Consider the following 24307-nt stretch of genomic DNA (forward strand, 5'->3'; position numbering starts at 1 on the left):
ATAATACGGCCCCGTTATCATTATTTCACTTTTTTTGTTCTTCTCTGTGTTAAAAAAAAAAAAAGCAGTTCATGGCGGAGGGACATCTTCTTTGGTGGCCTGACTTTCAGCTGCATGTGGTCACTGTCAGTGACGGAGAAATGGCATCATTATGGCATCTCAGAACATGCTGTAACAGTGGAAAAACCAGGGGCCGATTGCACTAAACAAACATTAATTATCCGAGCAAGCATGACAGCAGCTTCTGTCTGTTTGCTCATACACGTTGGTGTTTGGTTTTTAGTATATTTTGGTAAGCAAGCACATTTGTCTTTTCTCATACTGTAAATGTTCATTCTTGTGCACAGATCTACATTTAATTTGGTTTAAATAAACACAATAAATGTGTATTTGTTTCTGTTTTGTAAGTTTGAAAGTGTGTTTTTGTCACGTCTCTTTGCACAACATTGCAGCTTGTATTTAAGTGTGTCACTGCAGCATTTTTCCACTTCACAGATTTATCTTGCAGTGGTGTAAGAACTCAGGTCCTTAAATAAAAGTAACATCCCCCACGGTGTAAAAACACTCAAAAACAAAAAGTGCAAAAGTATTATCTGCTGAATGTACTTAAAGTATCAAAAGTAACTCATTCCACATTTTCCTGTCTGTTAGTAGAGCAGCAACTAACTTTGATTTTCATCGATGCACATGGTTGAAGTGGAGCTAATGTGGAGTACGATTACAGTTTAGGGTGGTTTCATTTTGTGGTTCTGAACCGATGGCTCAGGCCCGATCGAAGGGTGACACACTGTAAAATAAATCCGAGGGGTCCTGAGAGGAAAGAAAGAAGAAAAAATAAACTGCTGCCGCACAAATTCATTTTCCTATTTTGAACTTTTTCTAACAACTTATAGACAAATGAAAAGTCAAACAAAAGTAGACACACTTTGTTAAAGTGATCACTAAGAAAAACAATAAAAAAATGTTGGGAAACACCAGTTTAAGCTTCAGTAATGCACTTTAATCAGCTCATTCATATGTAGTTAGGTAGTTTGTTTGTTTTTTTAATTAAATTTAATTTTAATGTTAAATTGAAAAGGCAACAATATGTAGAAAATATTATATTTCCTTATGAAATTTACTAGAGTAGAAGTTGCACAAATACCCTGACATGAAAATGAGCTCCAATTTGGCTGAGATGTCCCCGTGCGTCAGTGTCCCCTCCCACCTGGAATATCATTGGCTCCTGTCTGCTCCCTCTCCTCGTCTCATTGGTCAGGGAGTTGCCTGTCAAAGCGACCTGACGTGCGAGACAAGTTTACAACTCTATACACGTGCGGCTGGTCCATCACGGCTCGCGGTGACATCCTGCACAGAGCGAGGACAGAGGAGACCCTGATCACCTGAGGACCCGAGGACCGGCAGCGCTGCGCACCTGTTTGACGGTCTTGCTCACCTGTGTGCAGGTATTTTTTTTCTTTGGAGGAGACAGGTGTGTGGATGAAGACTCCTCAGTTTCTCAATGGCAAGAAGACTCAATAATGTGTGCCTAACATGGCTGTGGCTCCTGTACCGACCACCAAGGGACCGGTATGGCTTTTAGCCGCATCAGTAAGCTGGACCCCCCGTCCCGAGGCATCCTCAGGAAAGCGGCGGTCATGCTGGGCTCCCTCCTCACCTCTCTCTTCCTCCTGCACTGCCTCACCGACCGCTGCGGCACCACCTCGCCCTCGCCGGTCAAAGCGGAGGACTTGACTTCACAGACACGGACTAAGAGACTGGTGTACGAATGGACCGGGGGGACAGGCTACGGGGCCGCGAGACGCTCCTCACGGGTCCTCGCGGATGAACGCGCGGGGCAGGTCGTGGAGGACTCTCTCATCCTGCCTCCTCCGGATTTAGTCGCTTCCAGGAGGAGGGTGTCCCCGAGGTTTGCGGGTCAGCTCAGCCCGCTCGGGGAGGGGAGCAAGAAGCTGCCCCAGGCTCTCATCATCGGGGTGAAGAAAGGAGGGACCCGGGCTCTGCTGGAGTTTCTCCGGGTTCATCCGGACATCAGAGCCGTGGGAGCGGAGCCGCACTTCTTCGACCGCAACTATGACAACGGGCTGGAGTGGTACAGGTGAACAGTTGTCTAATTAATTATGCATGAAGGAAAAAAAACATAATTCAACTTTTTACGCAGACATACATTCAGTATTTCAGCACACATGTTGTTTTATAATCCAGGCGTGACTTCTGTGTTTTGTTATTAGTCACTCAGATTAATTGTGTTTATCCAACTTTTTATTTATTTAGCTCACTGATAAAGCTTAGTCCACACAGCTCATACATCTTTAACATCTCAGCTTTTTTAGCCTAATTGCTGCTGGATGAAGAAGCCCTGTTGATTTATGACGCAGCATTAGACCTGCTTTCATTAGATGTTATCAGGCTGCTCGTTTTGTTGCACATTTCAGGGTTGACTGCTTTTTAAAGTTGCTGTGGTCACGGGGGCCATGGTGGGATCATAGTTTCCCCGGGACTTGATTAGGCTGGGAAATAAGACATGGATAAGACATTTTTTTTTTTAAATATTTAAACAAGTTGGCAATTTGGATTTTTTTTTTTTTACTGTTGAAGAATTAATGTCTTATATAACTAAATCTGTCTGTGGAAGTTTCTATAAATGTTTTAAAACACTTTCTACATAAGATTTATTTTCTTTAGCCCGTTTATTTCATTAAATTATCATAAGAAGAAATTCATAATTGAATTAATAACATAATTTATGCCACGCTGCAGATTTCGTCCACTTTTTTACTTGCGAGTGTAATCGAAATAATAAAATTTTCTTTTCTAAAAAAGCCAAACTAAACGCAGAGATATGCTGAAAAAGTGCAAAACTCTAATAATAATTTAAAAAAATTTAAACTAATTAAAAGTTTAAATGTTTCACTGCAGATGAATCAGTGTTTTCATTGTCATCAGGAGTAAACTGCATCTAACTTTGTGCACGGTGAGGTTTAAAGGTGAAAAACAAGTTTACAGTCAATCTTTTCTTTTTTCTCTTTTAATCCGCAGACTGTTTCTGTCTGAATTTGCTTTTACGGACTCGGTTTCAGTCTCGCCTGACAGAAGCGAAATCTTATAGAGAAACTCCCGATCCACATAAACATACATCTACTCTCCATCTCCTCGTCGGAGAAGTTATGCCGCCGTTCTCCTCTGCTCGAAAGTCGGAAAAAAAAAATTTGTGATTGATTTCATCTGTCACTGCGAGTGTGTGTGTGTGAGTGAGTGCTGTGTGTTCACATTTCCACCGGCCCTGTTGGGAATAATGGCTCTCCCTCTCGGTGGTTCTCTGTCTAATGGGGCATTGCCGACATTGCAGCTCTGTTATTAAGAAGGATTAGGGCCATAATGAAAGGTTACCTGAGTGTCTCAGGAGGTATAATTCACCTTTTGATTGAGTTAACACTACACACAGCACCCTCTAAAAGCCTGGAGACAAAACTTTTACTCTCCCTCACCGACAACTCCCTCCGGACCCTTCTCTCTCTCTCTCTCTCGGCCCCTCTCCTCCCCCCAAACACTCTCTGGCTCTCTCCCATCTCCTCACTCACACACCTCCCTCTTTGTGCCTCTCTGAGAGTGAACATTCTCTTTTCGCCATCACTCTTTCACACCCTTCTGTTTACCTATTCATCCATTGTGGGGTTTTATATCCATGAGGGTCCCATCTATCCCGAGGAGTTGCCAAGATTCTCTGGAATTTGGACCGTGCCTCCAAGGACAGACCTTATAGTGCCGGTTTCCCCCCCCCCTCCCTTTAATGCTGTCCATTTTCAAAAGAGAAGGACCCTTGAAATGAAAAGAGGAATAAATAACTGTTACAACAGCGTGGCCCGCTCTGCAGGAGTTCATCTTGTCAGCGCTCCTCGCACAACTCTCCGAGAGTCTTCCTGTTGATAGCTTTTTTGTGTGTGTGTGTTTGGGGAAGCTTTTGACTGAGTCGCATTCATTTGAAGTTGTTTGCTCGAGGTCACGTAGAGGTGTTTTTTTTGTTTTGTTCACTTCAAAAGTGCTCGTCGAAACCAGGAAATCGGTCTGATTGCTTCGCCCTAAAAACGTAAGCAGGCACCTCGTGAAAAGAACGGGCCCCGGAGCCGCGGTTTATCGACTGTACTGATGGTTTTCAGATTTCAAGGCTGCAGTAAGGACAGTTTGTGTCGAAGCAGCTCCACCAGAGGATGTTAAATACTCTGTAAAAAAATAAAAGCACAATCTGCTGGTGTTTGAGCAAAACAAGGGCAGATTTTCTGTGACTAATCACTGTGTCCGATTTGCTTGAATTATGTGATTCCTTTCATTAGCGACAGTGAATACTTAAAAACGTAGAGGCTTCCTGTCTCAGGAGACTCTTTTGTTTATTGTGATGTGAAGGCCTCGGCATGAATCACTGGTCTCTGTCCCTATGGGAATGCGTGGAACATACTTTTAACACCTCTAAGCTCTTAATGTGACGCGTCACCATCTCCAGCCTGCTTTTCCCGACGCGCTCAGAATTCAACTCGTCCGCCTTGTTCTGGGAATTTCCATCAACCGCCCTGAAATAGTCGGTCGAAGCTATGATGCAAAAAAAAAAGAAAAGTGTAATTTATTGAGAAGGATAAAAGTCGCTGTTTTGACAGCGCGGCTGCACAGCGGGAAGCTTTGGTAGCTTTAAACTTTTAAATTTCACTTTTATGTGTCCAAATAGTTGGGTAAAATTCTGCCTCACCATCTGCATTTATTCAAATCTTGGTTCCCCCCTCGACTTTATATATTTAATTTCTCGAGGCTGTTCTTTCAGCTAAAAGACACAAATTTTGGCTGAATGAATAAAATGTCAGTCTTGATTTTTCTTTTTTTTTTATTTACCCGGAGACTTTCAGTAAATTCAGAGTCTTTTGTTAAACAGGAAACCAACACCCGGCCTCGATCGCCCAGTCAGTCAGTGTTACATTTCACTACACATTTCTCAGCGCTGTATCCGTATAATCACATACAACCTGTTAGGCTTTTGTTGTGGAAATGGACACTCGGAGTGAACAAGGAGGTCAAGCACAAACACTGTGAACTAAAGCAGAGGTCCATGCAACAGAGTAGTCAGTATTATGTTTTTGGCCTACTTGGGTTACTGAACACCCAGCTTTCACCTGTCTAGACCCAGCCGCTGTTCCCCCCGTTTGATGTCTGCAGACCGGTTCTGGATTAGCCTTCACCAGATCCTTTAATGGGTTAATTACCCTTCATAAAAACATGTGTGACCTGTTAAACGCGAGGGCAACGCGCCACCAACTCCGCCGCAAGGATATTTACCGAGATACAAACAAACACCATGTGCGGCGCAGGAACACACGCATTCTTTTCACGCGTGTATACATGCAAACAAACAAAACAGACACACACACACACACAAGCAGAGCCTCGCTGTGTGTCTCCCAGCTCAGAGAGGCCGCGTAAGGTTGAGGAGAGTCAGCGTGGTCCACTCGAGCGTTTTCCTTCAAGCAAATGAAAAGAGTATGTTCAGCTAGCTGAGAAATCACATTAAATTAGGGGTTTCCCTCTTCATGAAACTGGCCTTATTTGAAAGCATGTTCTGTAATGGTAATAAAAAAAAAGAGGGGGGGTGGGGGTCTTAATCATAAAAGCAGTGACCCAGAGGGGATTTGTGTTAGAAAGCTGCGGTGCTGATCCGTTTCTGTGTCGACTGTGTGGCAAGACTCTTTTTTTTTTTTTTTTTTATTCAAATACAAATCGAGATCAAGACCCAGACCCAGATGTAAAAGTGCAGAATAATGTCTCCTGTCTGTGTTTAAATTCCACAAATGCCATTTTCTTTTTTTTTTTCCCCCCTTAATTAGTGATTAGCATTTTTTCCTACGTTAGTCTGGCCAGTTGGGTTTGTTGACACAACTCAATTAAGACAAGAATCCGCCCTGCCGCCACCGCCGTCGCCGCCACTCCACCAAAAAAAAAAAAACGTGAAGAAAAATAAAGTCACATTTGTCCAACGCCGACAATGAAAAGCTGCTGAATTCCCAGCGTTTGAAAATGAGGCTCTCCGACGTCCAAGTTTTCTCATACGCTGGCTGTGTTTAGAGTGGGTGTCAGTTAATTGGGTGGCCAAGTTTAAACTCTGGCCTTGTTTGCTGTTTGCCTGACGTTTTACTTGTCACTCTCGAGTGCGGAGAGAGGTTTTGGAAGCCCGGTGGAAAACATGACACGACTTCCAAATGGGAGAAGCTGGATGTTAGCGGCGAGGAAAGCCGCTCTTCGGGTTGTCTTTCAGGACAATTAAGTTGTTGTAGCGGTCGCTCGAAAAGCAGCACAACAATTTAACCAATTCATTGGAAATCGGCTGAAAAACTGCACAACATACACGACAAGTTAGAACGTGCATGCGTGTATTGTTTATTGTGCGCCAGGTTGTCATGACAAAACCAGATTTAACAGAGACCTCTGTGTGTATGTGGGCATATTTATGTGAGCGTACAAACTGTGAGCACCTCGAGTGTGCTTTTGGCTCTCGCTGCTGCCCGCGGATGTAACCCAGCCAAGAATAAAAGGAATGACATGTTCCTCCTCGAGTTTTATATACGCCGTCAGAGTTTCGCACCACGCTGTATCACCTATCTGGATTTATACAACCATATTATCCAAAAATATGAGGAACATCTCTCTTTTTTTTTGCTGTTGTTATGCGCCTGTGTGCACTTAAGAATGTATCTCCACAGTCTCTTTAGAGAGACTTTGAAAGGAGCCATTTGTTTTAGCATTTCTCCAAGGCACAGTCGAGATTTTTAAAACAGATTTAACCCATTTCCTCTAATTGATCCCCTGATTGATTTAGCCTGTTTTGACACAACATTGGAAACACATTAAGCAGAAATGAAATATTCTTAGTCCCTAGAAATGGCAGCGGATGGTAATTTTCTAATGTAGTTAGGCATGCTTCATTGTGAAACAGGATGTTGGAATGGGACTTATTTCGGAAGGGAGAGGTTTTATATACCGGGAGGACATTCGCAGTATATAAAACCTGCAGGGCTACCTTCAACTTTTAAATAAAGTGCTTTCCAAAATAAACCATCTTTGGCTGGGTAGCCTCAAACTCATTAAGTGTGTTTGGCTATAAAAAAAGAGTCAGTGCTTCACAAAAGAAGGGTGGAACTTTGTTATTTAGTTAACTAACGTCATTTAATGATATTGAAACAGTATATCTAGTGATTTAAAAAAATAAAAAAACATTTTAACAGTTTCTTTTTGACAGATTTGGGTATCAAGTGGCTCAGGAACTGCATCTGCTAACACACAGGGTCAGGTTCGCAGATGGCAGGTGGAGTAGAGAGGACCCGGCGGAGGTGGGTGGAGGGGTCACGGTTGAGGTTGCAGAGGGCACACACACAGCGGACGTAACGTGATCGCCAGAGACCTCCTGAGCATGAGCTCCGGGCTGCCTTTGGATTGTGAAAGTGATTATCGGGGAGTATAATTGTAAAACCGGGACGCTCACCTCCTGCTGAAGGCATGCAACACCACCCATGACTGTGGTCGCCCCCCCCCACCCCTCCCCTCCTTCCTTGCCAACTCCTTGACCTCCGCCACCCCCCAACTGACATCTTTGCATGCCCTTAGCAGCTGACCCCTGGAGGCCCCATGTAGGGAAGGTACATAGAGGCAAGAGGGACTATCCAAAGTAGTGGCTGTCAGCAGCTGCCCTCTGGCATCCTGAGAATCTGCCCCCCGATGGGTGAGTGAGGACAGGCAGCAGGTGCAGCTCGCTCTGCAGACACCACCTGGATCTCCACCAGACGCTCACACCTGACGCATTCACCTGACACACCTAAAATAAGAGCTGTACGTTGCTAACCGGTTGCTTTCATGCAAACATTTCGCGGCGGCCTCGGGGATCAGGAACTCCGGCATTGATGAACGCGTGCAGAAAAGGGAGTGTGATCGATCACGGTCAGGAGTTTCGCCGCCGCAGTATGTGCCACCCTCGGAGTCGACAATGCCAGCAGGTGGTGGTGTAACATTAAGCTCAGGTTACATTGTTTCTAGGATTCTGTTGTTTATTCACTTTTGGGTTTCTGTGTACACTAGTCAGCAACCTGTCTGACCCCGTCGTATCTCGGGCTCATTCAGCTTAGCAGCTGTCGGCCTTTTTTTTATGAGGTATTAGCCCATACATTATGAAGCATTTATTCTGGGATTCATATTTCAAAAGGGGCACTTGAGGTCACTTTTTTTATTGTCTTTGACTGTACAAAAATACATCGCTCTATAAAGATTTTTGACCTTTTCGAGACGTTCGTTTTTTGGTCTGCAGCTCCGGTGTTCCATTTCCAGGTGATATACCTGAAGCCCTTTTACTCATTTAGCGGTTTTCAGAGAAATGCCAGTGAATGTCAGTGATGTTTATTTTCCCTGAACTCCATGGAAACGTGCCAGGTAATGTTTTCTAACGTCGCTGCAGTTCTGCCTCCGGGCACTTTACAAATCGTATGAAAGGAAAAGAAAGAATCATGTTTGCAATTTTCTTCCTGTACTATATTTCTGTTCCTCTATATTTGAGTTTTTTTTTCCTTCTTCTTCTTCTTCTTCTTGGCAGTCCAAGGTTGATGGAAGTTAAGTGTTATCCTTCCACAAACAAAGACAGACTGTAACCCTATCATTTGGCACTCTCGAGTCAAGGGGCTTTAGACTACACTGTTTCAGCACCCTCTTCGTAGAAGTGAACTAAACAAACCACAAAACAACCTCCAGAATTCATGCATATCAAGGCTTTCAGAGGATTTGCCAGAGTGCATTAGGATTTCAGAAACGTGCAGCCAAACCCATGTTATTTGGGCACAGAAGGGTTTGGTAAATGATGTATGGATGGAGCATGAATGCGTTACAGCCCTCAGTGGTGCGGATTGGCAGGGTAAACCAACGCCTCAGCGTGATGGATCTCTCTTTCCCATCTCGCAGGCAACAGCTTTATCACAGGACAGGGAGCCCTCCATATTTTCCACCAGAGAGAAAAAGACAGAGACAGACTGAGGGAGAACCAGAGCTATGGAAAGCCTGGGAACCAATAAAAAGAAGGAAGCCCTCTCCTCTTGGGTCCTCCATTTTCCGCTCCGACCATCGTGTTTTCTTTAAAATACTTTTGCCACATATTCATCTTTTTCTTTCTGGCACACATCTCCGTCCTGTATTTCAATTCCCTGTAATTTAAAAAAAAAAAAAAAAAAACATTTAAGTGTTTACAACTCAAGGAAGTCAGAGGTTCATCTTTCCAGCCCTTTACTTCCGTTCGCTCAGCAGGAAAGTCTTTCCCTCATGTCAAGGGTCTTTTTTTAAGCTTACTGGCCTAGCACAGGATTGTTTCCCTCCCTTCCTCTGTGCTTAAAGGCATGGACTCCGACACCCTTGCCATGTGTGCTATCTGCAGCTGCCTGTGTGGCGATAGGATGGCACCAAACATCGGGGCATGGCCACTGCCAGTCGGCTTGGCAGAGTCCAAACTACAGACATAAGAAGAGGCTATGCCAGACGGCACCTCGGGCACAACCTCTATTTGACTGCCCAACCTCTGTCTCCATGCAAAACACAGAATTATACTCCAGCTAAGCTTGAGGCGCAAGTGTGTGTGTGTGTGTGTGGCTCTTGGAGTCCATCTGAAATAAGGGATTGGCATTTTTTTGGCACGGCCGACAAAGAGGCCAACACATTATTTCTTTCAGATGTTATTTCCGAGCTTTCACCGCTTCTACATCGAGTGTATTCTGTGTATTCCTGCTCGATGATGAACAAAGAGACGCATGGTAGCGAGGAGGGAAATAAAACATGCTGAAGATTAGGGTTTGGCAGTACTCTAAACCATGACCAGAAATCCTGTACAGTTTTTTAAAATAGCTAATAATGGAGGTGGTGAATGGAGAGAGAATGACAGAGTGGCATTTAATCTGCCCGGAGAGCTACTTTATTCAAACCAAAGCGCTGCAGATCCATTGCATGTGCGGTTCTTTGAAAAGCTACCTGCTTCCTCGAGTAGAAATCCAGCTGTTCAAACAAACGCTTTACACGAAGATCTATTGTGTTTTAAAACGTGAACGGTTCGCATTGCACAAAAGAGCCTTTCACAGAGCGGGATTTCTCTTTACGGGTGATCAATTAAAATTGTATCACAAATATTTTCTGAACTCATACGGGGAGCAGCCTCGATTTTGTCAAACAAGAAGTCGTTACATCCCCAGCTGCTCTATTTTTTCTTACATTTCATTCATTTGGATGGCGGACAGCTTTTACTAACTACGCTGGAATGCCAGGCTGCTTGATTAAAGAGAGGAACGTGTTAGAAAATGAGTTTGCCACCCCGGACCCGGTTTATTGATAGATGGAGTGCAACAGCACAGCCCGCGTCTTTTTACATAAAGATGGAAGAGGGTGATAAAGGGTGTGTGTAGCGCACGGGCTGTGATTGATATGCCCACAGAGGAGTGCAAGGAAGCCACCCAGTAATTCAATTAATCTTAACCTGAACACTAGTAATTGCTATTGTAACTAGGTCTGACTGTACATTAGACAGGAGGGAGATTGCTGTCAAAGGAACATGTCCGGCTAATAGAAGTAGGAAGGAACATCCTCTGTGCAACAAGAAACGGGGGCTTTCTTTTTTTTTTGTTTCAGCTCAAGATGAGGATTTGCATGTTAATGAAAGGAGCACGGAGCAGATTCCCTTCAGTTATGGAGTTATGACAGAAGTGAACGATGAATCATGACAGGGAAATTATAGATGCAAAACCTTGGAGAAGCTCGAAAGACAAATTTCACAATACGGTTGTGCGTTATGCGCGAATAAAATGCTTATTTTTAGGGACAGTCCTGCACTCTGTGAACCACAGTTACTCCCTTTCTTGACAATAATTACATGAAAGATCCACTCTCATGTCTGTCTGTTAAATTTGAAGTTACAGTGCAGCAGCAGCTTAGCACAAACACTGTAAACAGAGGGAAACAGCTCGCCCGACTCTGTCCGAAGGTGACAAAATCTGCCTACCAACACCTCTAAAGCTCACCAATTAACACATTTGATCTCATCTGTTTAATCCACACTAATGCAAAAGTGCCTTACTACATCAGTTCTAATACTGATTACTCAAACAAGATATAATGTGTTAATTAGTGGAGCTTTTTACAGGAGGCAGATCTTGTTACCTTTGAACAATGCCAGGCTTTACTGCCTTCCTGGTTGTAGCTTTATATTTAACACACTGACAACGTAGCGGCATCGATCTTCTTATCCAAATCTTGACAATAAAGCAATTAAGTGCATTTCCCCAAAAGTTGAACTATTGCTTTAAGGCTAAAACATGCTTTTGTGAAAGTACCTGTTTTATGTTTTGGTGTTCAAACCTGAGCCGAAAGCCACATTTCCAAATCCTCATCTTCACGTCGTGCCTTCCTGCGCTGCTTTTCATCAAACAAACACAGGTGTCGTCTTTATTGACTTCAAAAATCGCACCCCGCTCATTGTTTTGCAGCTCTTTTGTGTCTAGCGCCTATTGAACTCTGCAACAAATGATTTTGGATTGTCAGAAATCCTTTGAACACACCCTGGGATATTGATCCTATTGTTCCCTATAAGAGCTTAACAGTGAGTTTGAAGGTGTTGACCCGAAGAGACAGGAAGACAAGACTTGTTTATGGGCCGGTTTTATGCATTCTCCTGCAACTGGACACCTCCGAGAACAGCGGATAAATCTAGTTTACAGTAAAATCTATTTTTCTTACCCTCCTATGTCCCATTCATTTGCCACACCTATTCTTCCCATCAGCTTGTGTCCTGCCCCCTCCGTCTGAGCAACATTAGTTCCTGTCACTGAGTTCGAGCTGGATCACTGAGCTCCACATCCAATGCCAAGCATGTGTAAAAAAACTGACCCCGCTACATCAATACCTTATGTTTCATTTCTGCATTATTGCAGTCATTTTTTATTTACGCAGCTGGCTAGTTGTGGGTCAGCTACGGTCAGTCTGGACCAAGGGTGTAACAACATTGTGGAGCCTGTGGGACTTGACATGAGCCCAAGTCATTTTAACCGTCAAACATGTGGCGGGGCCGGGGCTCATTATGTCATTATGTTGTCAGGGCGATTGTTTATTCTGACATCTTCGTCTCACACAGTCACATCCTCCCCTCCGGTCGTATCATCAATAGGAGGAGGAAGCTGGCTGTTTAGAGCCGACCTACTGCCGGCATAGACAGATGTACAAGATATAGCATTCAAAGTCTTCCCTAACAAGACGGGTTGTATGTTCTCCATCCGCTGCAGCTCCCACCGCCGCCGTCTCCCCAAACACGCCCCCATCAATTATTAATCCAGCCAATTAGCAGGGCTGCATTATTCACCAGGAAGCTGTGATCACATCCATTAACGGCGCCGCCTTTCCTCGTTGTGGTCCCATGAGGCACCCTACCCATTGTACATACACGGCAAATTCAAGCCGTGCTTTATGCTCATTCTCTTTCTGCTTTTAACTTTTTTAGTAATACCATGAATACTTAGAAACAGAGAAAACCCCTTAAATTATTCATAATTCCCTTAAATATTTGTTAGATTTTTGTTTTTTAGTATCATTACAGTACTCGTTTGGTCAACGAAAACCTATTAATTGACAATCCATAACAAAAATAAGACTTTGACAAGATTAGTTTCTCTAGCTTAAATGTTAAGACGCTGACCAGGGAGCTTTGTTGCACATCCATCATTCCTCGTCGTCTTTCGAGTGTCTGGAAATAGTCCTACTCATCATAACCAGTGACTTAAAGCTAAACAATTATGTGAAAGATGGAAGAATGCATGTTAATGCATCGTTACTGAAAGATCTGCATGCATCTACAGAATCACAGATTGTATCCTCCATCCATCCTCAAGCTGATTCATCTCCTTGACACGTTGCACTAATAAGTTGCTAATGCTGGTTGACAGTTTATGGATTCAAAGATCCACAATCTCAAACAAAAAGTTGAGCTAATGTGACATGTAGGGCTGTGAGTACAGAGAGAACTTTTAATTTGATCATTTTTCTTTCTGTTTGTTGTTTATTGGTGGAAATATTTATGTACGTCTGCCATCTTAATCTTCCTCTTGATGTTTGAATTAAAACTAAAAATTTAAAGTTACTCATCACGCCAACACTTAAAGTGTTTTTTAGTCAACAAGTGAGTGAATACAGCCTCCGTATGACGATGCTGCTCGGCAGTCAACAGCACAGGTACGTGCAGAAATGCCAAGCAAGCATGAAAGAGTGACCTGCCACGTTCAAACGGTCAGGGTTGAGGAACGTGGACTGGCATGGACATGTGTCCGTTACAGTCGGATGCCTTTTCATGCTGACGCTGCAAAAGTAACCATGACTCAGAAGACGAAAAACTAAAGCAAACCCAAAGGTGAAATTATGAACATGTGTCAAAAACTAAACACTGCGTCATCACTTCCAAATGAAAACCCAAAAAAACATTATTCAGCTCTGAAGAGGAAGTAATGTTTCTGCTGTCCTCCCACTGTTTCCCAGGGCTGTACGGACACAGCGTCCATCCTGATTGCTTGTCACGGCGATTTATGGACCCTCAAATCTCTGAACAAAATCATTTCCTGTTGTTTCCCGTGTTTACCGGACACACAGGCGGGCAACCGCACGTTTGATAAAAAGCGATTTATTTTCATTTGCTTATCTCCTTAATTGATGTCCCCCAGGCCTGCCTGACAGCCATAATTTCATTATACAAACAATTTAGAGAAGTTTGATTAACACAAATGGGAGTTCAGGGCCTCCACCGGTTCGCATGTTGTTCCTACTTATTTGGAGTCACGCTGTTCTTCACATCGACTCTCTGTCTGGCTCGGCCTTTGTACCGCAGTCATTAATAACCCGCTCCCTATCACAACAGACAGTAGCAAGAAAAAGATCCTAATTATCACTCTATTAATCACAATAAAATGTTTTCATGCCATTAAACTTTGATTATAAGAGTTACACACTCAAAACGTCAGGACGCCCGTCTCGTTTTTATTTATTTAATCATCGCTCTGCGGTTTAACATGCAGTTCACACCTTCGCCGAGCTGTATCTTACTGAACGAGCCGATACGTGGCTGATTTAAAATCCTCGCCTTCAACCAGATTCTCATTATGACCATTGAGACGCATCTGTATTGATTTCGTTGTTTAGGATTCACCACAAGCATTGATTCGCGGCCCCCTTTGGGAGAAAACCGTGTGTAATTAGGCTCATATAGTCAATGGTTCACCCCACTATCACCTTTAGCTGTAGTGGTGCCCATTGATGATTCCACGCTTTTGTTTGCTCTACCAAAATGTTATGGGAGCGCTAATGGAGAGGCCACACACACACACACACACATGCACATGCACTGGAATGCACACACTCACACATACATGCACAGTCTGAGTGGCTGTCGTCGTGGGCAGGTCTGTTTCTGACATACCATTTATTACATCATATTATTTTCCAGCCCAGCAGCAGCAGCAGCAGCAGCAGCAGCAGCGGTGAATATTCTCTTTCACCGCCCTGTTTTTTTGCTCTTATGTTTCTTCTCTCTCTCCTTTTTTTTTTTCTTGTATCCAACTGGCTTTTAAACAGGGTCGGCTCTGGCAAGGCGTAAATCCAGCAGGAGGGATTTCCCCCCCTTCCTCCTCCTCCTCCTCCTCCTCCTCCTCCTCCTCCTCACCCACAAAGCTTTTTACTTCTGGCAGCCGAGTGCCAGTGTGCGTTTCGAGCTCTCCCAGATGAACTCTTGGATCTGGAAAATGCTCCCCGTCAGAGGAGCTCTTTCGAGTCTCTAGGTGAACGTACATGCAGACGAACACATCACAAACATATGTTTGCACTCAGAGAAACATGCACACACACACACACACACACAGGTATTCACTGGAGCACGTACTGTATTAAAAATGCTACTTTACTAATTTACCTCGCCACTATTTAGTCTATAGGTTTACAGGCCCCGGTAATGTAAATGCAAATGTGATTGAAAGTGGTTCATAATGGCCTCCATTCCACTGTCATGAATATGAATGGCGCTAATATGCGTTTCGTTTTGGTTTGCTTCTTCTTCTTCTCTCCGTTAAATGTGTTCTCTTGAATGATCGTGCACGCCCAGCCTCTCCTCGTCATTGTCTTTACACTCTATTTATTTATTTTCTAATTGTGATTTTGGACGGAGCTTATTTATTCACGCCGCAGCCTCCCCCCTCCCGTATGCGAGGCACACATCCGTCATTCAAGCCCGGCGGAGTTTGACTCAATAACGGCGCAAATATCCAGCCATTATCTCTCCGCGGAGTACTCCCTCAATGTTAATGTGTTTTTAGGACGATTACATCAACGTGAAATATTGAAAAATATCCCTCTGATTGATGAACATGAATTATCAAGCTTACCCGCCCTTTTTGAACACCCCATTTACCATCTCCATGGCAACGTGCCTACACACAATCACCTGCTCGCACGCGATCAGGTGATGGCGCTGAGCATTGGCGAGCATTACAGCACCGGTTATCTGACTGATTCGGGCACACAGCTGCCCGGGCCGTGCCTCTGTAACGCCGTACATAAATACAGAGCAGACCTGCTCGTAAAAGAATGAAGTGCAACATCCCTCATGGAGATAACCGTGAATCTATAGGAGGTTCAAGCTCCAGAGCCTTCCAGTCGGTCTTCTTGCTCAGCTCCGAGGCTTAACCATTTCAACACTGGAAGTTAAGTATTAAATCGAGGCGTCGGTTCTTTCCTCTGGATTTCATGGCAGTAGGCGAAATATCTGCTTTAAAGCATGACTGTCATGGTTTTCCTCTCTCCTCCCGTCTCTCAGAACTGTTGAAACCCATGTCACGGTATTAATGATGTTTTCTGATATCAACATATATGAAGATATGCCTAATGTATGTGAAGTCACATATAAAATACACACTGAGGTTCAAAGAACTCTATGCATGAGGTCAGACTTTCAAACGTGTTACTGAAAAAACGAGCGGTTTAAGACCAGACTCACGCCCCGTAACGGCGGCGTTTCCAGATTCGGTTCTGGCTCAGGATTTTTGTCACACGTGTGACGGCCCCTCTGCTCGCTCACTCGGCCGTTGCTTTCTTGCAGACCTAATTCGGAGCTTAATAAGCAGCATGCGACCCAGTTGGACCCGGTGTGCTCCATGCATGAAGCCAGAGCAGCAGCAGTCAGTCCTCAGTAGACTCCGCAACGCTACTGACTTTATGGATTTCTCACATTTAGTTTATTCATGTCTCCCATTTTTGTTGCTGTCGAGTGAAGAGAGATCACAAACCCTCTGTCTCTATGCTGTCACACCACCAAAATAAAAGCAAAATTCCACTTTAAAAAGTAACAATTGAGTTTGTTTGAGTTCACAGCCTGCTCAGAATCCAATAAATTCATAGAACGAAAACACGGTGAGATAATCCAATCTTGCTACAATATAAAAGTTGTAAACCATTAGCCGGCAACAAATTCAATGATCAGTTAATCAATTTATAAGCCAATAGTACAAAACATACTCTTGTTCCAGCTTCTCAGTTGCAAGCATTCGCTTCGTAAGACCTCAAACTGGACAAGACGTCACTATTTTCTGACATTTTATCGTACAAACGAGTAATCAACGGATCGAGAAAAAAAAAATCATTAGACGCAGCCCTAGAAAGTTGACAACCGATAAAATGGATATCGTGACATAACAATGAAGGAGATTGGTGGCAGTAGTTCATCGAGTAAGAAGCCGGAGAAGAATTGCATCTTACTGGTTGGTCCTGAAACGTAGTTCGCAGCAAATTGGCCTAAAAGAAAAACAAAAGAAAATGCTTAAATACGTTGAACCGAATCTGATGTTTCAAATTATTTTAAAAAGACTCCATTTGCGTCGGTGGCCAGTGTCAATTTCGTCTCTGGGCTCAAACTTTTTTCTTTCCAGCATCAGCAGAGCGCCCTGTTATAGCAGGGAGAAAAAACTGAAACCTCCATTACACTATACGCATTGTCCTAACCTCCGACAATGAGCTGCCCTGTAATTACATTCTATTTCTAAAACCATCCGTCTTTGCTCGGGGAGAGCTGACAGGCTAAAACATTAGCACGTTGTCAGTGGCTCCTCAGACGCCGCAGTTCCCCGTTACACTTCATATTCCTGCAGCCTCGATCCAGCTTCCCAGATGGAGTTACCTCTCTGCAGTCCGGGGAGGAAGAGGAGGTGTTTTCCTGTTGCACGGCCGGTTTAGCTCAGCCGTGATGGGGGGGCGCCCTCCTTGGCTTCTCACTGGGGGTCTGTTGAATTCTGGGTCACAGCCCAGCCCCAGGCTGGCTCCGCTTTAGCCATTCCCTGTCGTGTGACACTCAGCAGTGGGTCATTTTTCCACCTTTTCTTTTCGGCGACAACCTGTTCTCCATCCCGCCCCACCTCGCCGGCACGACGAGCTCTCCGGTGCAACTGGTGTGCGATCTCGCACGTGCGTCAACATTCACCTGTTCATTATGCACGCCGCTGCTGCCTCGACAGAAACGAGCCGCGCGAAGTTCCATTTTCCCCGGGCTATTTATTTAATGGATAATGCAAGGGACGCAAAATGGAAATCACGCATTCGACCATGTCTTTAACCCCGACGCCTCCTTTTCCCGCCTTCCCCGAACTGCATTCATTCTCACCCCCCTGTGAGCATAAATCATTTTTGGTAACTTGTTATTACCAAGCTCATTATTTATTCTCCTGGGTGTTTAAGGAGAAGCAAAAAAAAAAAAGAATCCTATGAAATATTTAAATCTCCTCGATGTGAGCTAAGGAACATAATCTTCACCTCCCTCCGTCTGTGTCTCCGTGACGCTACAATCTAGGAAAAACCCAGAGAGATTGAGCGAGCCCGTTTGTAATGACTTTATGTCAAAAGAAGCGATAAGAAGGAGAATTCATACATGCTAATCTCTGCCCCTCTTCTTCCGCGGTGGCGGGACGGCGCAGAGGGCGCGAGCTCGCTGCTTCTTTTTTTTTTTTTGCTCTTGCTCCAGCTTGGCACATAAAGATGAGGAAAGGCGATGCGACGGTGCCAGGCACTTTGTATTCTGAGCCTGGGAGTAGAAGGATGGAGGGAGGGATGGAAAGGGAGAAAATGAAATGAGAAAAGGCAGCAGACAGAAGAAGAAGAGAGCACGGAGACAGCGCAATCACTTTTACACTGTTAGATACGGCCGTCGGCCTGTCGCTTGTCTCTTATCCTCAGCCTTTTCTGCACTCCCCTCTCCAAATATCTCACACTTTCTATCTGCCTTTCCGAACTTGAGCTCTCAGGTTATGCATGTATTGAATCCGTGCATCGCTGTTTTGCTCCTAAAACTGGTTAAACTGTCAAATATGTGGCTTTCATTATAGCACAGCTATCGAGTTTCATATGGAAATGATGCTTTGCTGCCTCCCGCGCTCTCTCCTGCCTATAGGTCATGAGACAAAGTGCAAACTGTAACGCAATTCAGCATGATGGCATGAAACCCGACACCGTCTCTCCGCCGCGAGGTAGTCCACAGTGTCTGAGAGTTAAATACGACGATGTTCGCAGTGAGAAGATCTGCCAGCCTCGTCTACTCCAGCTCCGTTTGGCTCAGATACTACCTGACTAATTTTGGCTTCTCTCTATAACGCTCGCGTCTTGAACAGGACAATGACTCCTTTTCAGAAGTCGTTCTATTTTTAAAAAAACATCCCAGGCGCTTTACAGTCAGAGCTCTCAGAAGTGTGCCAGAAGACTCAGACTTGGGCTTTCAACCTGTCAAGTTCTTATTTTGTGAGTGTGCGTGTGAGGTACAGTATGATTGTCGAGCACTGTTATGCCACTGTAGTATTACCGGGACGTTGATGTGCCCGCTGTGGGAACGAGATGGAAATAATGTTGGAAGATTAAAGCAGATATTCTGAAGATTTTTGGGGAGGTTTGAAGATGCACGACATCATTCCTGCAAGTCTAATTTATAATGTAGCAGCAACCACACACACATTACAGTCACACCCAGCTCGTCTCACTCCTCTGGGTTGAATCCATTGTCAACAAATTCCATTAAAAAAAGGCAAAATTGATCCAACTAAGCCTGATACATCTTATTCCTCTGTACAGACCTCCTTTTGTTCATATCACTGGGTTACATGTTCCTTCATTACCACAAACATGGGAACTGTAGCTTATCTCCAATCAAACCCCGCGTACGCCTTCCTGGATGGATATTAATCCTCGGGTGAAAATAGTCCCTTGATATTGCAACATTTTCTCCTGTTTGAGAAAAAAACAAACTACAATGATCTGCTATTTCAGGAGCCTTTATAACTTTATGTGTGGCTGACTTATGTAATGCGACTTTCAAAGATGTAGAGCTTCGCGATTTAACCAGTGGGCTTGAGGCGCTGACAGGATTGAGAAGTCAGGAAGTATCGAAAGACAGACTGACACGCTGTTTGGTCTTTTCGTGGGATTTTCTGGCAAAAGAAAGTCGAATATCTGCAGCCTTATCTTAACTGTCAATGGGAAAACTTGTGAAATACTCCTCCCTTTAGGTAACCATGAAACTAATTCACTCATTTTTACAGGAGCTCCCACCGCTGGATGCTCGTCGGCCGTTCTGGTGAAACACAAGCTGTAGCAAGTCCCGACTGCGATGACTCTTACAGCGTAATGGAAAACAGATGCAGGCACAGGATTAAAAAAAGTGCCAAAGAACTGTTGATTGTTGAGCTGTAATGTATCAATGTATGTAGCCAGACTTATTGCAGGTATGAGAGACAGAAGCATTTAAGATCGTTTAATGAGCAAATGCTCACGTTTCCATGCATTGATAACTATACTGACAGCTTTAGCTCAGATTTTACAAGACTGTGTTTGTTGAGTCGCCTCCCAGAATTCATATTAGATCATAGAAGAATGTAGAGCAAGGCAGCTTTCAGCTCGAGAATCATGTCCTCGTGGAGCTGATTGAAGATCACGAAAAAAAGAAAAATCCTCAAGGAGAAAAATGAAAGTGTGTTGCGCACAAAAGGCTGAACGTTTTGGGGCTTTTTCAGCCCCGATAAAATGGAGAAAATGTCAAAAATGTCAAGTGTTTGCTGGTGAAATCAATATCAGCACGCCGAGCTGAGAAGAAATGTTCAGGAATGCAAGTTTCAGTGTGTCTACAGAGAGAAGAGAGAAGAGAGAGAAGGGATTGTCTTTTTGCCAGCCCATCACTTTGTGTTTGTAGAAGGATCTGAAACAGAGCTTTACTTATCAGACTTTTATAGGCTTTTATATTTTTAAATCACGAGTCTTTTTTTGTCTCAGCTCTGATATTTCAGCAGCAGCAGCAGCAGTGGAGGCAGATTCGGCATCTGTGCCAACAGAAATGTGGCTCATAACAGATTTCTTTTTCAGCGACAGTCTATGTGGCATATTCAGCAGACTGAAATGTTTATATCGAATGTTTCACCAGCCTGAAAATCACCATGGTAATGGTCCCAAAGACAAAAGCCCTAGCCTTTTGTCATGGGTAATTATCGCAGAGCAGTCCCCCCTCAAAGCCTTCCATTTGGCTCTGAACAAATTCACATTTAATTTCGCTCTCATGAATTTGACACAGGGCTTTTTCTTTTTTTTTATTTAATTTTTTTGTATTCAAATCAGGCTTAAACGTAGAATTTAAATACCCATTGAAATGATTTCCATTTGAAGCAAGTGGTTCTCTTTTTCAGCACCAGAAACTATAGAGAAAGGATAAGGAGGGCTATCAAAGACCACTCGAAATTTCCTAATGAAGCCACCATCAGTCTATAAAGTGAGCATTCAAGAAACACAATACCTTGAAAATGAGCTTTGGTATTAAAAACCAAAAGTTTTAAGTGTCTTATCTCCCGCAAGCTGTCGAGAACCTAAAAACTGACTTTGGCGGAAAGAAAAAACAGCGTTGAGCCGTTACCAAACTCCATGTAACTCTGAACAAGTGGGTCAGAAGAATCTGAAAAAGTAATGCGAGCGCTGTGTCTGAGAATCCGCTCAATGATACGTACACCTCATGTGATGATACAATGCAGAGCTGTGGCGTGGCGTTATATTTAGAGGTTAGGTCTTGTAGTAATTTGATTTAATGGAACATTAATTACGAGATGCATAATATAGCTTCATCTCTGCTGGCTCGCTTTCTGTTTGTGTGGGTGTTTCAGACTCTCCGGGCAATCATCAGTCTCACATCTCAGCTGATTCTGACAGAGCTTTTATCTGGCTTGCTCTCACCGTTTTACACCTGCTGTTGCAGCTATTGCATCTGTGAGTGATCATGTGTCAGTTTAATTGCACCTTTCCACATGAAAAATCCAGGTGCAAATGCAACAAAGCGGCACTGAGGAAGATGAAACTTTAATTGCTCAAAACAGAACCGAGGATGCATAAAACAGAACTGTTTCTCCACATGAGCACGTGTATTTTAATTATTTGTGTATTAACAGTGTTGCAGATAATTATTCTGTTATTATCTGATGTTGTTTGGCAGCCAACCTTTGTTTTTTAGCCTCAGTAACAAGCTCTAGGGTAGGCGATGTTGGTCAGTCCATCACTTCAGACTTAAATATCGCAACAACCTGTGTGTAGATTGCCATGGAAGTTTGTCCAGATGTTCATTGTCCCCAGAGGATGAAGTCTACTAACTCCAGTGGCTCCCTGACTTTTCCTCTAAGCATAAGCAGACGCTGGCATTTTGTGTTTTTAGGTGAAATTTGTCCCAACTACTTTATTTAGGACAATGTCGATAGAAAAATCTTTTCGATCCATTATTTTAGATCTGGGAACATTGGTGTGTTAGAATAGACGCTCTCTGACAAGTCAGACAGGTGGCTGTCACTTTATTTAGAGGTTAAACCTATTGCACATTAAAAAATAGTAAGTGATGGTACTAAACCATAGCTTTGGCTTTAAGACCTGCATGTGACCACTTGTGTTTCTTATCATCCTTTTAAAAAAAAAAAAACTACTTTGGGGCAAAAACATCTGTGTTTTCTTTCCTCTTTCTATTTTTGAGCTCTTACTCTCTCTCCCTCCCTTTTACCGTCCCCCATCTCACCCACTCCACTCCACTCCACACCTCACCCCTCTATCCTCTCTGCTGATATGCAGTCTGGACCTGGAAGCGAGTGAACTCTCTCTAGCTTGATGTATAAAAAGGGCACCGATGTGTCCTGCAGCCTCTTCATCCGCCACAGTTAGACGAGGTGAATAATTCACAAGTAAGTTCCCATAAAGATAAAGCTTATTTTTCCTCCCTTACGCAATAAAAAAAAAACGGAGACTTACACTCAGCAACAAGCAAAGAAGGATTCTGTTAAAAACACTGCTGATAAATTTATAAGAACATACTGCAAAGCTAACTCCATAAATTTTTCACTAAATCGCATAGCTGTTGTTGTATGGAAAGAAAAGAAGAGAGAGAAAAAAACTCGTGGTGAGGCAAACGTCCAGCGGGGAGATTTATTTATACAAGACTTTATGAAAAAAAATGTTTTTATTACAGCGTGTGATACAATATTATTCTTGTTCTCCGCTTAGAATCAAATTCACAGAGTAACAAATCGCATAGGACTGATTATTTTTTTCTTTCCACACATTATTTATGAGGTCTCTAATATTTGAGTGTACATAAAATAAATGTAGCCAAAGATTTCAACTCAGATACTCTGCAAAGGTAAAACTATTTTTCAGACTTTGCTTTCACCAGCTGTTATCCACTATGAGTCTTAAGACAAATGAGACAAGACAACACGACTGTCTTTGTCTTTTAACATCACTGTTTAGTTTCTAACAAAGTTGTTTTATTAATGACACTGAGGTTTCACTTAAAGCTATTTTTCCACTTTCGGTCTAATTTCCTGCTTCCCGTCTTCCCAGACAAAAACCAACCACGAGCGTTTGAAACTCGTTCACAAGCTTTTTCCATCTAATTTGAAACACACCTAATCATAAATCTGACATTGAATTTCCTGTTATTTCAGAGTTTTTCATCCACTCTGACATTGTTATCTAATGTGTCCCCAGTGTCACGCGGGGTTTCCTTTCCTTTCCTACTCACTCTTTATCAAAACCATGCCAGTTCCCAGAGGGAAACAGTAGACCCCGTCCTCCCATGTAGCTTTCTAAGAATAGACCACTCTCTTATCTTGTAATTGTATGTCTCACAAAATTGCTTCCTACCCCCTACAGTTCCCATGTAGCACTGGTTTCATTCTTTAATTCCAAGAGCCCACCTTGGATAATTTCTACTGGGCTAAAAATTGAGTATTGAGTATCTTTTACGTCATTAATAAAATAAATAGTTTCTCTATTCTTTACAAAACATTGCTCCAACTATTTTCATATCCATCCAATGTCTCTGTCTTCATCACGTCAAATAAATTTGATCAATGTCTTGTCAGTTGCTTCACTATAATTTACTATTGGGAGTCAATTATGGGAAGAAAACCTCAAACAATGGCCAAGGTTGCATCAAAACTGTTTGAGAAATACAAGATGATTTTCAGATGTCAGGGCTGACTCTGATAATTTGACTTTTTTTTTTTTTCTTCTTAGACCGATTGGCCACATATGAACCAAAGCATGCAACATTTAGTTTTAACTGGTCCAGAATCGATCAGTATGATGAAAAATGGATCAGGCAACAACAGGTGATTTCAATGATTGACACATCTGCAACCGGGGAGGAAGAGATAGACTTCGGTGGGATTGAAATCCAGCACATAACATAAACTCAAGATACCAAAGTCTGTTGTGGAAGCTGTGGTGGTAATCCTCCGTAGCCGTGTTGGAGGAGTACTTAACGATCCAGGAGCGGAGAAGATTTAGAGCTTTAAGGTTCAGGTGTGCAGGCAAAGGTGACACGGTGCATCCTCCACTAGAGGAAAGAAAAGGTCAAGTATTCGACGGACGAGTATCCTGATTACACCTCCAAAAAAAGTGATTAATCTAACAGGAGGTGCGTTAGACTCCATAGCAAACATGTCATTTTGTCATTCATTAGTGTTTCCCAGAGTAATTTACCTACACTGTTACCTGCCAACAACCCACGTCATATATATGTGTGTCATTCTACGCCTTTATTTGCAGCAGTGCCCCCGGTGATTGCAGCCAACAGGGCAGGTTAAAGGCTGCGTTGTTGCACAAGGTTGGCAGAGCAATAAAGCTCCGAGCTCAGAGGAGTGGGCTTCCCCCACGCCGCACAGCAGCCATTACTCTA

The 24307-nt window shown here is 43.3% G+C and overlaps 1 protein-coding gene across 1 annotated transcript in view; it reads left to right on the top strand.

Annotated features, from left to right (window-relative positions):
* Window positions 1–1182: 1182 nt before the first annotated feature.
* Window positions 1183–24307, top strand: part of si:ch211-216b21.2 (heparan sulfate glucosamine 3-O-sulfotransferase 3A1) — a 29201-nt gene continuing 6076 nt past the window's right edge. Inside the window, exon 1 of the mRNA XM_019270141.2 lies at window positions 1183–2098. Coding sequence (XP_019125686.1) covers window positions 1572–2098 — 527 coding nt within the window. The 5' untranslated portion in view covers window positions 1183–1571. The remainder of the gene's footprint in view (window positions 2099–24307) is intronic.

Source organism: Larimichthys crocea, chromosome XVI (genome assembly GCF_000972845.2).
Source record: "Larimichthys crocea isolate SSNF chromosome XVI, L_crocea_2.0, whole genome shotgun sequence".
In the NCBI taxonomy this organism is placed as follows: Eukaryota; Metazoa; Chordata; class Actinopteri; family Sciaenidae; genus Larimichthys; species Larimichthys crocea.